Source organism: Microtus ochrogaster, chromosome 19 (assembly GCF_000317375.1).
Source record: "Microtus ochrogaster isolate Prairie Vole_2 chromosome 19, MicOch1.0, whole genome shotgun sequence".
Classification (NCBI taxonomy): Eukaryota; Metazoa; Chordata; class Mammalia; order Rodentia; family Cricetidae; genus Microtus; species Microtus ochrogaster.
Window position 1 is genome coordinate 1,002,969 of NC_022021.1, and position 12,439 is coordinate 1,015,407.

General features: G+C 46.2%; 1 protein-coding gene across 4 annotated transcripts in view; it reads left to right on the plus strand.

The window, feature by feature from the left end:
* The window catches only part of Ptcd2 (pentatricopeptide repeat domain 2), a 28,624-nt gene that overhangs the window by 14,753 nt on the left and 1,432 nt on the right, over window positions 1–12,439 (plus strand). For 2 of the 4 annotated variants that reach the window (XM_005356429.2, XM_026783821.1), the window contains 3 exons: window positions 2,119–2,232; window positions 3,425–3,499; window positions 9,448–9,561. In XM_005356429.2, the coding sequence (XP_005356486.1) occupies window positions 2,119–2,232; window positions 3,425–3,499; window positions 9,448–9,561 (303 nt within the window). Of the gene's footprint in view, window positions 1–2,118; window positions 2,233–3,424; window positions 3,500–9,447; window positions 9,562–9,785; window positions 10,070–12,439 lie in introns of those variants that run through there. The other 2 variants (XM_026783823.1, XM_026783822.1) reach the window with 2 other exon arrangements.

The following is a 12,439-nucleotide window of genomic DNA, read 5'->3' on the forward strand; positions in this document are numbered from 1 at the left end:
TCTTCCTTTCCTCCTCCTCCTCCTCCTTTTTCTTCTCTCTCTCTCTCTCTCTCTCTCTCTCTCTCTCTCTCTCTCTTTCTCTCTCTTTCTTTCGTCCTTGCTTTCTCTTTCTCCAGTTCCTCTGAAGTCTGTTTTCCATCTGGTACAAATATTTAAATTTTAAATGTATCCATTTTTAGAAAACTCAAGTTAGCCTTGTCAGATATTTTTATCATGGGAAAAGCAATAATCTTTCGCCCCTCTTTGGCAAGCTTGTGGATCATGAAAGCAAAAGACAAGTTTCTGCTGAGCTCCGGAGTCCCTCATAGGTTACACTACACTAGATCGCCTTCACTGTTGCCCCGTCCTTTAGAAACATCCCATCCTTCCTGGTGGACTCCACATACCATGGCTGTCATGCATTCCTTTTAACTATTACTGTTATTTTATGTGTACGAGTGCTTTGCCTGTGTCTGTGCACCACACGCATGCCTGGTGCCCATGGAAGCCAGAGGAGGGTTCTGATCTCATGGATAGTTACAAACCATCATGGGTGCTGGGAACTGAGCCCCCGTCCTACAAGAGCAGTCAGTGCTCAACCACTTAGCCATCTCTTGAGCCCTCTACTTCTGACTTTTGTTTGTCCAAGCCGTAAAAACCTTTAAACCCCTTTCAGCTGCAGGTTAGAGTTGGCCCAAGGGCTCTGTGGGTCATTCCAAATGGTGATTCCTGCTCAGGCTTGCTTCTCTGGGTGCATGCTGAAGTATAGAGAATTTAGTTCTGCTTAAGAAGGGCCAGACGATCTTTCTTCCTGTGTTGTATTCAAAGAGTAACTTGTTTTATCAGGTGGAGACAAGTCTGGAAAAGGAGCTGCTGAGGTTCCTAGTCACCCCTGGCAACCGCCCCACATAAAATTCAGACTTTGTTGAGAGGATTGAGTGGTGGGATAGATAGATCTTCACAGACACACAGATATCAGGCTGCTGCTGCCATTGTGAGCCCACCCACCTGTGGCAACTCAGAGGGGACTGGGTTTACATTGCTGTCTGACTAATTAGGGCATCACTTCCTTGGGTTTAAAAATACATTTTCTTTTTTAGATGTATTCATTTTATTTATGTGTATGTAAGTATGTGCACCACATGTGTTCCTGGTGTTGGCAGAGTTCAGAAGAGGACCTTAGGTCACCTGGACTAGAGTTACAGACGGTTGTGTGGGAGCTGGGAACTGAACTCAGGTCCTCTGAAAGAGCAACAAGTGCTGCTGACTGCTGGGCCATCCCTTCAGCCCCCTTGGGGTTTCTTTTTCAGTCTGTTTTCATGGGATTCTTCTATAAGTTATGTTGTATTCGTGTTACTGTTTTCCCGGAGACTTTCAAGCTGGAACTTCTCCAAAGGAGAGCCCCCTGTGTTACTGCATGCTACAGTGCTGGCCCCACTGTGGGGCTTATGCCGAGAATCTAGCCTGCTGGCGTACAAAATGCCTGTTTACAAGTGAGAACTGGCTTACGATGAAATCGGCAAGCTGAACAATAAAACTAGTTTAGAGTTGAGCTGCTACCATATAAATAGTCTATCTGTTGCAGATGGTCTCTGCATAGCTTAATTTTTTTTTGTTTTTGAGATTAAAATATAATTATATCGTTTCTTCTTCCTTTTCCTCCCCCTAAACCCTCCCATGTGTACCTCCTCACTCCCTTTCACATTCACGGCTTTCTTTCATCAATTGCTGTTACATGCATGTATGTTTATGTGTGTACGCATATATTCCACAGTACAACCTGCTCAGTCCGTATGTTATTGTATGCATGTTGTCAGGGCTGACTGTTTGGTGTTAGATGGCCAATTGGTGTGCTCTTCCCTGGGGAGGACTGTTTCTCTCCCTCTCAGATTACATAGTTACCTGTAGTTCTTTGTGAAGTGTTGAAGCCCTGATCCTTCCCCAGTCCACATTGTCATGTCTGTTGAGCTTAATTTTTCAAGTGACTTCAGATAGGCTCCGGGAGATTCTTAGAGCAGGAAATCCGAGGTACTTTAGGCTCTGGGAGATTCTTAGAGCAGGGAATCGAGACACTAAGTCCTGTTGATCATTACACCTGAAGGTTCATGACGTTGAATGAGCAATCCCATCTCCTCACAGAACAGCCCGGAATCTTTTAAAATTTGCACAACTTTAAGAGAAGAAGCCTTACTTAAGGGAGATGTCATCTCCAGGAGAGCATCCTGTTTTGCGGTGGCATTAGCTCTGAACCAGGTAAGGCCTTTGGGGCAGAGGAGACGTAAGTGACATAGAAGTGGGCAGGACGTTACTGCTTTCATTTGTTCTTGTTTTTCATTTATTTTTCCCTCCTAACTATATTATAAGGACATCCCATAATGAAAAAAATGCCTTCATTGCCACAGCGATTTGCTGCAAAGAACGTTTTTACTTGTGGCCGAAGACCCAGCATGCATTTCTGTGTAGAGTAGGTGGGCCAAGATCTTGTGGAGAATCAAAGAAGGGAGCTGCAGTTTGAGAGAAATATCCTTGTTATAGTAACAATGGTACATGCTTCCTGTGTAGCGTAATCAGAGAGCGTTTTTACATCAGTGTCCCTTTCCTCCTTTATTTTTTAAAAACTCTTCACATAGTTCTTATGCTATTTTTTTCTTATTCATGTTCTTTTTTATTATTCATCCCTCAAAAATATAAATTTCTTTTTGAACACCACTGACAGTAAATTTGTGTCAGAGAGACAGAAACACCAGAGCCCCAGGCCAGCTGGACAGGCTTTCCTTGGTCCTGGGTACGGAAGCCCACACTTGTTTCCCCCATCTATAGCAATAGGATTTCGGGATGCGGCCTCTTCTCTGTCACCAGCATAGAGCCATGCTGCCTCCTCCAAATACAGCGTTGCCATGGATGTCACCACTCACCTGTACCTCCCCAGGGGCCCCAGTCTGCCCCTTGCCTCGACTCCAATCTCTGTAGGCCAGCACTTAGGTCACGGACTCTAGGCTGTACTGATAGAGAACCTCCTAGAGCCTAGAATGTGGAGCCCCTTTCTGAAATGTGTAGCACCTCGCAGGGCTCCATCTCTAAGAATTCTGACAATATCCACGTCTTGTCTGGTTTGAGGCTTCACTAATTATGCCAGGATAAGGTTTGCTCTGTTTCTTCTCATTGTAATTTTTCCTCAAAACTGGTTCCAACAGGAGAAGGAGGGGTGCCAGTTTAATACCTCTCAAAAACTAGACTCAGAGAGATTGCTAAAACATAGGATACCATGCCACTGGGTAAAACCCTTTATACAGTTTGTTTAAATTTGTATTTTTAAAAATCCCATTGTTGATTTAAAACTCTGAGGCCCCGTGCCAAGGAGCATCCTGCTTTCTCTAAGTAATATGTAGGAGAATGGAGTGATGGCTGCGTGCTCTAGGGTTATGACTTTTGTTTTTCCTTTTAGAACCAGGTGGAAAAAGCCATGTCCATTTTTTCTCAAATCATGAATCCAGAGAGTATAACCTGTGCTAACTTAAACGTAAGTGATTGTCTTGTACTGTAAATGAGTTGAAATATGGTAAAATGCTGTTTTTGCCTGTGTGCATCCAGTCGAGAAGAATAGTCATATACTAGGCTTCTCTTGGGAAGAGCCACCCCTGTGAGAGAAGTCATCACCACAGGCTTCTGGGAGTTTATTAATGGTGGGGTGATGGTCTGCTCGGCTGTGTGGCAGGGCGCCCATGGCGTTTGGGGTACAAGTGAGAAGGCTGTGGGTTTGAAGAGGGGTTGTTGGACTGGTCAGACTCCCCCCCCCCCCCCCGGGTGAAGCCTGCGTGCTAACTGCACCCCATCTGTGGCGGCTGATTTGTGGTGTGCCTGTGACTGATAAGCTGGTATATGTGCTGTCTTAGGTTTCTATTGCTGTAAAGAGACACCATGACCACACAACTCTAATAAAGTAAAACATTTCATTGGGGTGCCTCACAGTTCCAGAGGTTCAGTGCTTTGTCTATGAATATCTATGCACCCAGTGCCTGTGGAGGTCAGAAGACATCAGATCCCCTAGTGCTGGAGTTATGGGTGCTTGTGAGCTGCCTGTGAGCACTAGGAACCTGACCTGGGTTCTGTGCATGAACTACGAGTGTTCTGAGCCACTGAGCCATCTCTCGAGCCCTTCAGGTCCCCAGCTCTCAAGGTCTTGTCTTCTAAACAATCCAGGGCTTAAGCTGAAGAATACTCTTTATAGACTAGAAATAGCACTAGTCTGACATGAGCTATTTCACAACCGTGCAGTGGGTGTCTCCAGACAGGGGAGTGACCGAAGAACACAGCCGGGCTGCAGAGCAGCTGAGGAGAGTGAAGGAGACCTGCTAGGGCAGGGACTGAAGCGTTCCCGTTGGCGCGCGCGCACTTGCGTGCGTGCGTGTGTGTGTGTGTGTGTGTGTGTGTGTGTGTGTGTGTGTGTGTGTGTTCAGTTCCCAGCTGCCATGCTGTGTCAGGACTATGGCCTCGATAGTAGAAGTGAGTCAGTACTGAAGCATCTTGAAGGTGCCTTCTGCTCTGGTTCCAGCCCGAGCTCACCCAGACCCAGGCAGATGGAAGAGCTCTGCCCCAGCCTCTGCAGCCAGCCAGGCCTCTTCCCGCCTCCACGCCCTCCTCCTTTAATTTGCTTCTATTGGCTATTTTTGTCACATGGCAAGAAAAGTAACTAATACAGGTCAACTATGGGGCTGTGTTCTAGAGGAGGGGCTATGGGTTGTAGCTGGAAGGACAGTGCTTTCCATAGATTGCTCTTGGTGAGGCTTTCCATGCAAAGACTACACTGCTGATTATAGCCGCCTCCTACTAGCTCTGAGTCCTTGGGGCCAGTGCACAGATTCTTTAGATGTCATGTCTGACTTTGGTTTTCCAAGTCCACCATCCGGCACTGTACAGGTGTACATCTGAGGGTAATTCCTGTGGGCAGAGCAGAAAGTTATCACCTGTAAGTATTACTGTGTTTCCTCGGAATCATGGCGCTCTGCCGAGATCCCACTCTAGGACTTGTCGCAGACATACTCCTGTGATGAACTTGGTTAGTATGGAGCACTAAGTGCTCCCCGCCCCAGGCAGGCTGCTTCAGATCCATTCTTCAACCATGACAGCAAAGGGACAGCCATTACTTTTGTCTTCTCGGTTCCCATTAGATATGGACAGCTCTTATGTCCAGGTGTATAGTCACCCCCTAGAGAGTGACTGCAGATGGGATGGGAGAGTTGCTGGGACTAGGAAGGAAACTCCCCCTCTAGCAGCAAAGCCAGCCGAGTGGCTGTAAGCGCTAGAGAGGAGAACTGCACATGAGCATGTGGGCAGCGATGCAGTGCCTGAGTTACTGCTGGCTTTCCCTAGAGCAGAGATGGCACTGGTGGCAGGATGCTGAAGAGGGTGAGACAGCCAGATCTTAATTTAATTTTAGCTAAGGTACCGGACTAGACGCCTTGTGATTTGCTAGTTCTGTAGAGTCCTGCTAGAACTGTATCACTCGGTGGCGCAGATGTGGAAGGGGGCGGTCCAGACCGAGGGATTCGCCAAGTTCTCACAGTTCAGTAGACACCGGAGCCAGGGTTGGAGCACAGACAGATGACTGCAAAGCCTGGGTCTCTCACCTCTCTGGGGAGATGAGACCCATGAAGACAGAAAGGAAGGCTGTACCTGTCATCCAGGCCTCACTACTCCTGAGTAGTCGCGCCAAGATCACAGGACAAGGCACAGCCCACTGCCACTCTGTGGGTTTAGATTTCTGTCCCTGCCTGTCTCTCACGGTTGTTACAGAAGTATGGTAATGTCTTTTTCCAAATGAGAAAATGGTTTGGTGGAGACACACCATGAGCCATCAGGGAAAAAAAATGTGTCCACGCTTGTGGCTGGGGCGTGGGACTCATGCACTCGCAAGGCAGCTTCTGGTCTCTGATGTGGACGACAGCCAGCTGGCACATGGGTAGGATCGGCGTGTTGTGGTTAAGGAGCCTTGAACTAATGTTAAATTTGACTCTCTTTGGGAATGCAGTCAAGGAATTATCCATTATATGGAAACTTTAATGAAACAGTCTTATTCTTTAAGAATTCCCACTTGGAATATACCCAAGAATATACCATACAACAAAAGTATATGCTCAACTATGTTCATAGCAGCATTGTTTGTAATAGCCAGAACCTGGAAACAACCTAGATGCCCTTCAATGGAAGAATGGATGAAGAAAGTATGGAATATATACATATTAGAGTATTACTCAGCAGTAAAAAACAAGGAGTTCTTGAAGTTTGCGTACAAATGGATGGAAATAGAAAACACTATCCTGAGTGAGGTAAGCCAGACCCAAAAAGAGGAACATGGGATGTACTCACTCATATTTGGCTTCTAGCCATAAATAAAGGACAGTGAGCTTATAATTCACGATCCTAGAGAAGCTAAATTAGAAGGTGAATCCAAAGACAAACATATAGGCATCCGCCTGAATATTAACCTTCATCAGGCGATGAAAGGAGACAGAGACCCACATTGGAGCACCGGATAGAAATCTCAAGGTCCAAATCAGGAGCAGAAGGAGGGGGAGCACGAGCAAGGAACTCAGGACCACGAGGGGTACACCCACACACTGAGACAATGGGGATGTTCTATCGGGAACTCACCAAGGTCAGCTGGCCTGGGTCTGGAAAAGCCTGGGATAAAACCGGACTTACATAGCGGACAATGAGGACTATTGAGAACTCAGGAACAATGGCAATGGGTTTTTGATCCTACTGCACATACTGGCTTTGGGGGAGCCTAGGCAGTTTGGATGCTCAACTTACTTACTAAACCTGGATGGAGGTGGGCGGTCCTTCGACTTCTCATCTGTCAGGGAACCCTGATTGCTCTTCAAGCTGATGAGAGAGAGGGACTTGATCGGGGGAGGGGGAGGGAAATGGGAGGCGGTGGTGGGAAGGAGGCAGAAATCCTTAATAAATAAATAAATTTAAAATAAAAAAAAAGAATTCCCACTTGGGAAACTTGCAGATATCTGATCTAAATCCCTCATGTCGCACTATAAGCCCGTTTAAACCTTTGTGTTCTGGATGATGAAGAAGAGACAGTGTGCACTCCCTGGGGCGGCTTTCAGATTCTGGGTCTTCTTCCTGTCTGAGCTTTAAAACAACACACAGGCTTCAGCGTTTCCAAGGCTGTCATCTACTTGGAATCCTTAAACAATTTGTGCGCCTGACGAATGGGCTGGCAGTGGGCGCCTGTTGAGTCAATATTAGTAGAAATAGATGGAAGTTTTCTTTTCCTTGGTCTGTTTTAAAAATCTATATCTTACATTTAAATCTTTTGCTGCTGTGCATTAGAATTTAAACTCACTTAATCCTCCCCTAACTTAATTTTCTTTTTATCCGAATTACTTCTGCTGCCTGTGTGACCCAGAGGAGCTGGTTTCTTATTTCCCAGCTGACACTTGCTACATCTTGCATTCATGTAATCTATGGCGTCACCAAGACCCATGCATGTTGACTGTAGCCTGTCAGTCTCAGGAGAACCATAAGCTCTCTTTGGCAGTGGTGCCCTCACCCCTGGTGAGCTGCTTCCCTCGAGATTTTGTTTGTCTCATTTGTCTCTCGGGAGTCCGTCTGTGGGAGACATAGTCCATGGTGTGATGAGAGTGAGGTAGGAGACTTTAAGATGTGGGGCCAGCATGAGTCACCATCCCTGTGAGGAGCTATTGGATTAGAGGTGTCTGGAGGATGCAGAGTCGTTTTCCATCAGGAGTGTAGCCACTGTAACCTACTGGTGAGCTAGCAGATCCCATGCATGTGCAACCCTAACTAAGCTCAGCTTAGTTTTTAAAAGGACACAAAAGTAGGAGGGACGTGTTGGGAGAGGATGTATTCCAGATGGAGTGGCATGGGCGAAGAGAAGGAAATGGAAGGTGGGTGTGGTCAAACTTCATTATATACATGTAAGAAATAGTTTTGAAAATACACTTTTGAAGTTGGAAGGAAAAAGGCAGTACCTAGAGGACAGTATTATGAGGTCACTGGGGGTGTGCTCTCAGGAGGGATGAAGGTAGTTGTAAGAACGTTGTAGAAAACTAACCAGGCCCCACCATCTGCCCTCTCTGAGATGCGATCCCTGCTTTGATGTGTACTTACTCATTGCCATCTGCCATGGTGTGGCTCAGGGCAGAGCGCCTTCCCTGGCTGAGTTCGGGGCAGCCCCAGGCCCTGAACCTCCAGAACTGTGAGTTGACAACCTTTCTCCCTTCCGTTCTGACAGAGAAAATGCAAACACCCCACAAACAGATGTTACAAAAGAGGGGGCGAAACGGTACAGCTAGTTCAGTGTGGAGGAGACGCTGCCTCTCCTGGGGACCTGGGCTGTAAAGGTGTTCATTCCTGTTGGTGTAATAATTTCTAGTTTCAAAAGTACTAGGTTTTAATTTTAATGTATACATATCAACCAATATCATATAATATGTGTTTCCATGGCTAATTGCTATGCATTTATTCAATATGTGGCTTTACACCAATTATTTCTAGTGTTAAGCAAAATTATTTAATAACTAGCAAAGGAAAGATACAATTTGGGGGAAAATACATTTTGAAACTAACACATCAAATTATAAACGGTGACTAACACTGGTTGGTGACTTCTCAGTTACTCTCATTTTTTAAAACCTTTTCTCTGTGTCTCAAACTGTCCTGTTGAGTACTGACGAAAATGAGCCTTGCTTTTCCGTGTGCTGGGTGTGCAGGCTGATGGGAAGTCAGCAGGGCCGTTTCACAAGTATGGTTTGGCGCCCAGTTTTGAAGGTTGTTAATGGGTGCAGTGCAGATAGATAGGCTTCCCTGAGACCTCAGCCAGCTTCCACTCCACCTGGCACAGGGAGTGTGCTGCAGTTAACCAACATGAGAAAGGTGCCGCCTTCCTCCAGCCAGGCTTAGGGTACAGTTGATTGTCATGGCCCTTGGTCCTAGGGGAAAGAGGGCGGAGGGAATGAACATTTTCCCTTGTACCTTGTACCTCCTGTGTGCTGGTTTTTCACGCCATGTTCACACAATGTAGGACTCAAGACTATTGTTCCCATTTAACAGATAAGGTCGTTAAAAGCAGAGTTTGCAGCTGGGAGTCACGTAGCTAGCATTTGCCAGGGTTAAAATTTTAGCCAGCGAGCATAACTGTGAAGTTGTTTCTTGTTCTTTTTGTGGAATTGAGGAATCAAACTCAGGCTTGTGTGGCAGGTGCCTCTACTCTGTGAGGCACCTCACTGGCCCCAGCTACAGCAATGCCATTAGCTATAGAAAAATATATTTTTGCTAGTGAACATGCATACAAAGCACTTAAAAAACAAACAAAAAGCATATCTGAACTAATGAATTAGGAAATAATATTAAAAACTGTTGTCTGTCTATGCAGGCTCATCTCAACGTTGAAAAGCCTGCTAGCTCAGTCTTGTCTGTTCTTTTATTCAGATTTTAATCCATGTCCGGTCAAATAGGTTGGCAAACCTGATAAAGATCTTACAGGACACTGTTGACAGAAGTGTCTCGATGTTTGTGAAAAGACACGCGTTCTCAGAGGAAGTGGTAAGTGTGTCAGCGCTGCAGGTGGCGCTGAGTACAAGGGCACCCTCTGCTCACCTGGCGCCGCAGCCCTGAGACTGCCTCCTTAGCAGGAGGCCAGAGACAGTAGTCTCTCCGGTGGTCTCGGGGCTCGCGTGCTCAGTGTGGCTTCGGGTTCCCAGGGAGCCTCCTTTGTGTCGTTCCTTCCCCTCTGCTATTCTGTAGGCACTTTCCTTTTTTCTCTCAAGCCTCCCATAGCATGAGACGGATATTGGGGTTCAACCTGAAGATCAGAAAAGCAAAGCAGCCAGCCAGTAGAGAGCTCTTACCTTTACCAAGTCTTCAGACCGAAAGGGCGAGAGCCTGTCTCCACAAATCCTCAGACTCCACACTCTTCTGAGTTCCTGGCTCTTCCCCTTTATATTCCTCTCTCCGCCCAGCCATATCGCTCCTGACTCAACCTCCCTAGTGCTGGGATTAAAGGCATGTAATCCCAAGTGCTGGGATCACCTTTGTATGAGCTCTGTTTCTCTTTTAGACAGAGTCAATCTTGTGTTTCCTGAGTCCTGGGATTAAAGGTGTGCGCCACCACTCCCTGGCCTGTATGACTGACTAGTGTGGCTGCTTTGTCCTCTGATCTTCAGCCTGATCCCCCTGATTACCTGAGACTTTCAGGGAATTGCTTGATGAGAAATAAATTATACAACTCCATACCTTTTGAGCTAGTTGTTTTGTTCATTTGTTTCTTTGGCCTCTTCTTGTGTTGTCATTGTTGTTTTCCAAGGCAGAGTCCTGCTATGCAGTCCAGGCTGGTCTGAAACCCAGGAACTGCCTACATCAGCCTCTTAGGAGCTGGCATTTCCACCAAATGCAGGCGTGTGCCTGGCTTAGCTAGGTCTGTGTGTGTGAGAGAGACAGAGAGACCGATAGAGACAGAGACAGACAGATTGTATATGGACTCTAATAGTATAAAACTATTTTTGAAGATTTTATTTTATTTTCTAAATTTTACATGTCTAGAGTTTTTTACCTACATATATATATGTCTGTTCACCTGTTGCATGGAGTGGCCTTGGAAGCCAGAAGAGGGTGCCAGATCCTCTGAAACTGGGGTTACAGATAGGCTGTGAGCCAGCATGTGGGTGCTGGGAACCAAAACTGGGTCCTCTGGAAAGCAGCCAGTGGTTGTTACTGCTGAGCCATCTTCTCAGGCCCCAAACTCTAAATTTTGAAAATACTTTACTTGATGTTTATATCAATAGTTATTAAAAGTGTGTTGAGTCTGTCAACTATTGTAGATAGAATACCACAGAGGAGTATAGGAAAGATCTTCTGGTTTCCTGCAGTAATATTAGTGAAAGTGTTCCAATATTAGCTGTTTTCTCATTGGTTTTTTAAAACTGAGTTAACAGAGCAATATGATGTGATTTCTTACCTGCATCCCATGGCTGTTGGGATGCTGATGAAGGTTTCTGCAGTGATGAACCCACTGTGGCCTATGCAGCTGGGTGAATGTCCCTTCACTCTGTTATGCTCTGCTTCTCTGGGAAGCCTGTACTGTAGACAGAAGTTTCTGTCCCACCTGGTCCTGCAGCTGTTCAGTCCCAAAGACACACAGAGGCTTATATTAATTATAAACTGTTTGACCTATTAGCTCAGGCTTACTATTAACTAGCTCTTACAACTTAAATTAACCCATAATTCTTATCTATGTTTAGTCACGTGGCTTCAGGGCAGCATTTTTATTTTGCTTCTTCTGCCTCTAGGTGACAACTGCATCTCAGCCCTTCCTCTTCCCAGAATTCTTAGTCTGGTACCCCATCTATATTTCCTGCTTGGCTACTGGCCAATCAGCATTTTATTAATCCAATACTAGTGACAAATCTTTGCAGTGTACAAGAGCATTCTCCCATACCCAGCATGAATGTGGCCATCATCCACTGTGAACTTGAGTGCTAAGGAAGCCGTTCTCACAGAACATGAAACTGATTATCTGCAGTTCAGTTGGGAGCCCATGTTTGGAAGGATTTATTTAGAAAATGTCCAAAGGATGTTAGGAAGCTTTTTCCCACTTAACTTGCCTGGGGATGCTAGGCTGTCCTCAGTTAGAACTGAACTAAGTAAAAGGTAGGCTTTGTGCAGATCCTGATCCTGAGCTGACCCGCTTTTGTAGGGTTAGTACCTGTACTTGTGACTGCTGTTTCTACATCAGGTCTTCTGCTCTGTCTCAGACTCCTGGCCAGTGGTCTTCTTGGCATGCCTACCTTGATGTTCACCTCCAGAAGAGATTCTGGATTTCCCCTCCAATCCTGGACCTCCCTGTCCCCCTATCTCAGTAAATGGCAGTGTCCATCATCGTGTTCCTAGGACCCCAGTTAGGAAAGTGACATTGACTTCCTCTCCTTCAGCTGGAGTCCCTCGCTAATAACACCCACAGTGCACCTCACCTACGCTTGCCTCTCCATCTTTCCCTGTGTGTTCCCCTGTCACCACCATCTTTTCCTCCTCTGGGCTATGATGGGGGCTTCCCCCTCCATTTATTCTCTGGGCAGCTTGTTAAGTCTCAATCAGACCATAGCCCTTGTCATCCTCTGGCTTTTAGGGTAAATTCTGAGCATCTTTCCCGGAACTATATGTAAAGTCCGTACGATCTGACCTCCTGCTCTCACCCACGCTTTGTTGATTCCGCTGGCATTCGACCTCTCCCAGTTATGTTTTGCTGTAAGGCGTATGCTTTGGCTTCCAGAGGCTCTTAACAGTCACCCTGCCTGTGTGCCCTGGTATTCATCTTTGTGTGTACACTGGACATTTCTGCTTCTCAGAGGACAGGGTGCCCACATTGTGATGTAATGACTACTCTTCTTCTTAGAGGACAGGGTGCCCACATTGTGATGTAATGACT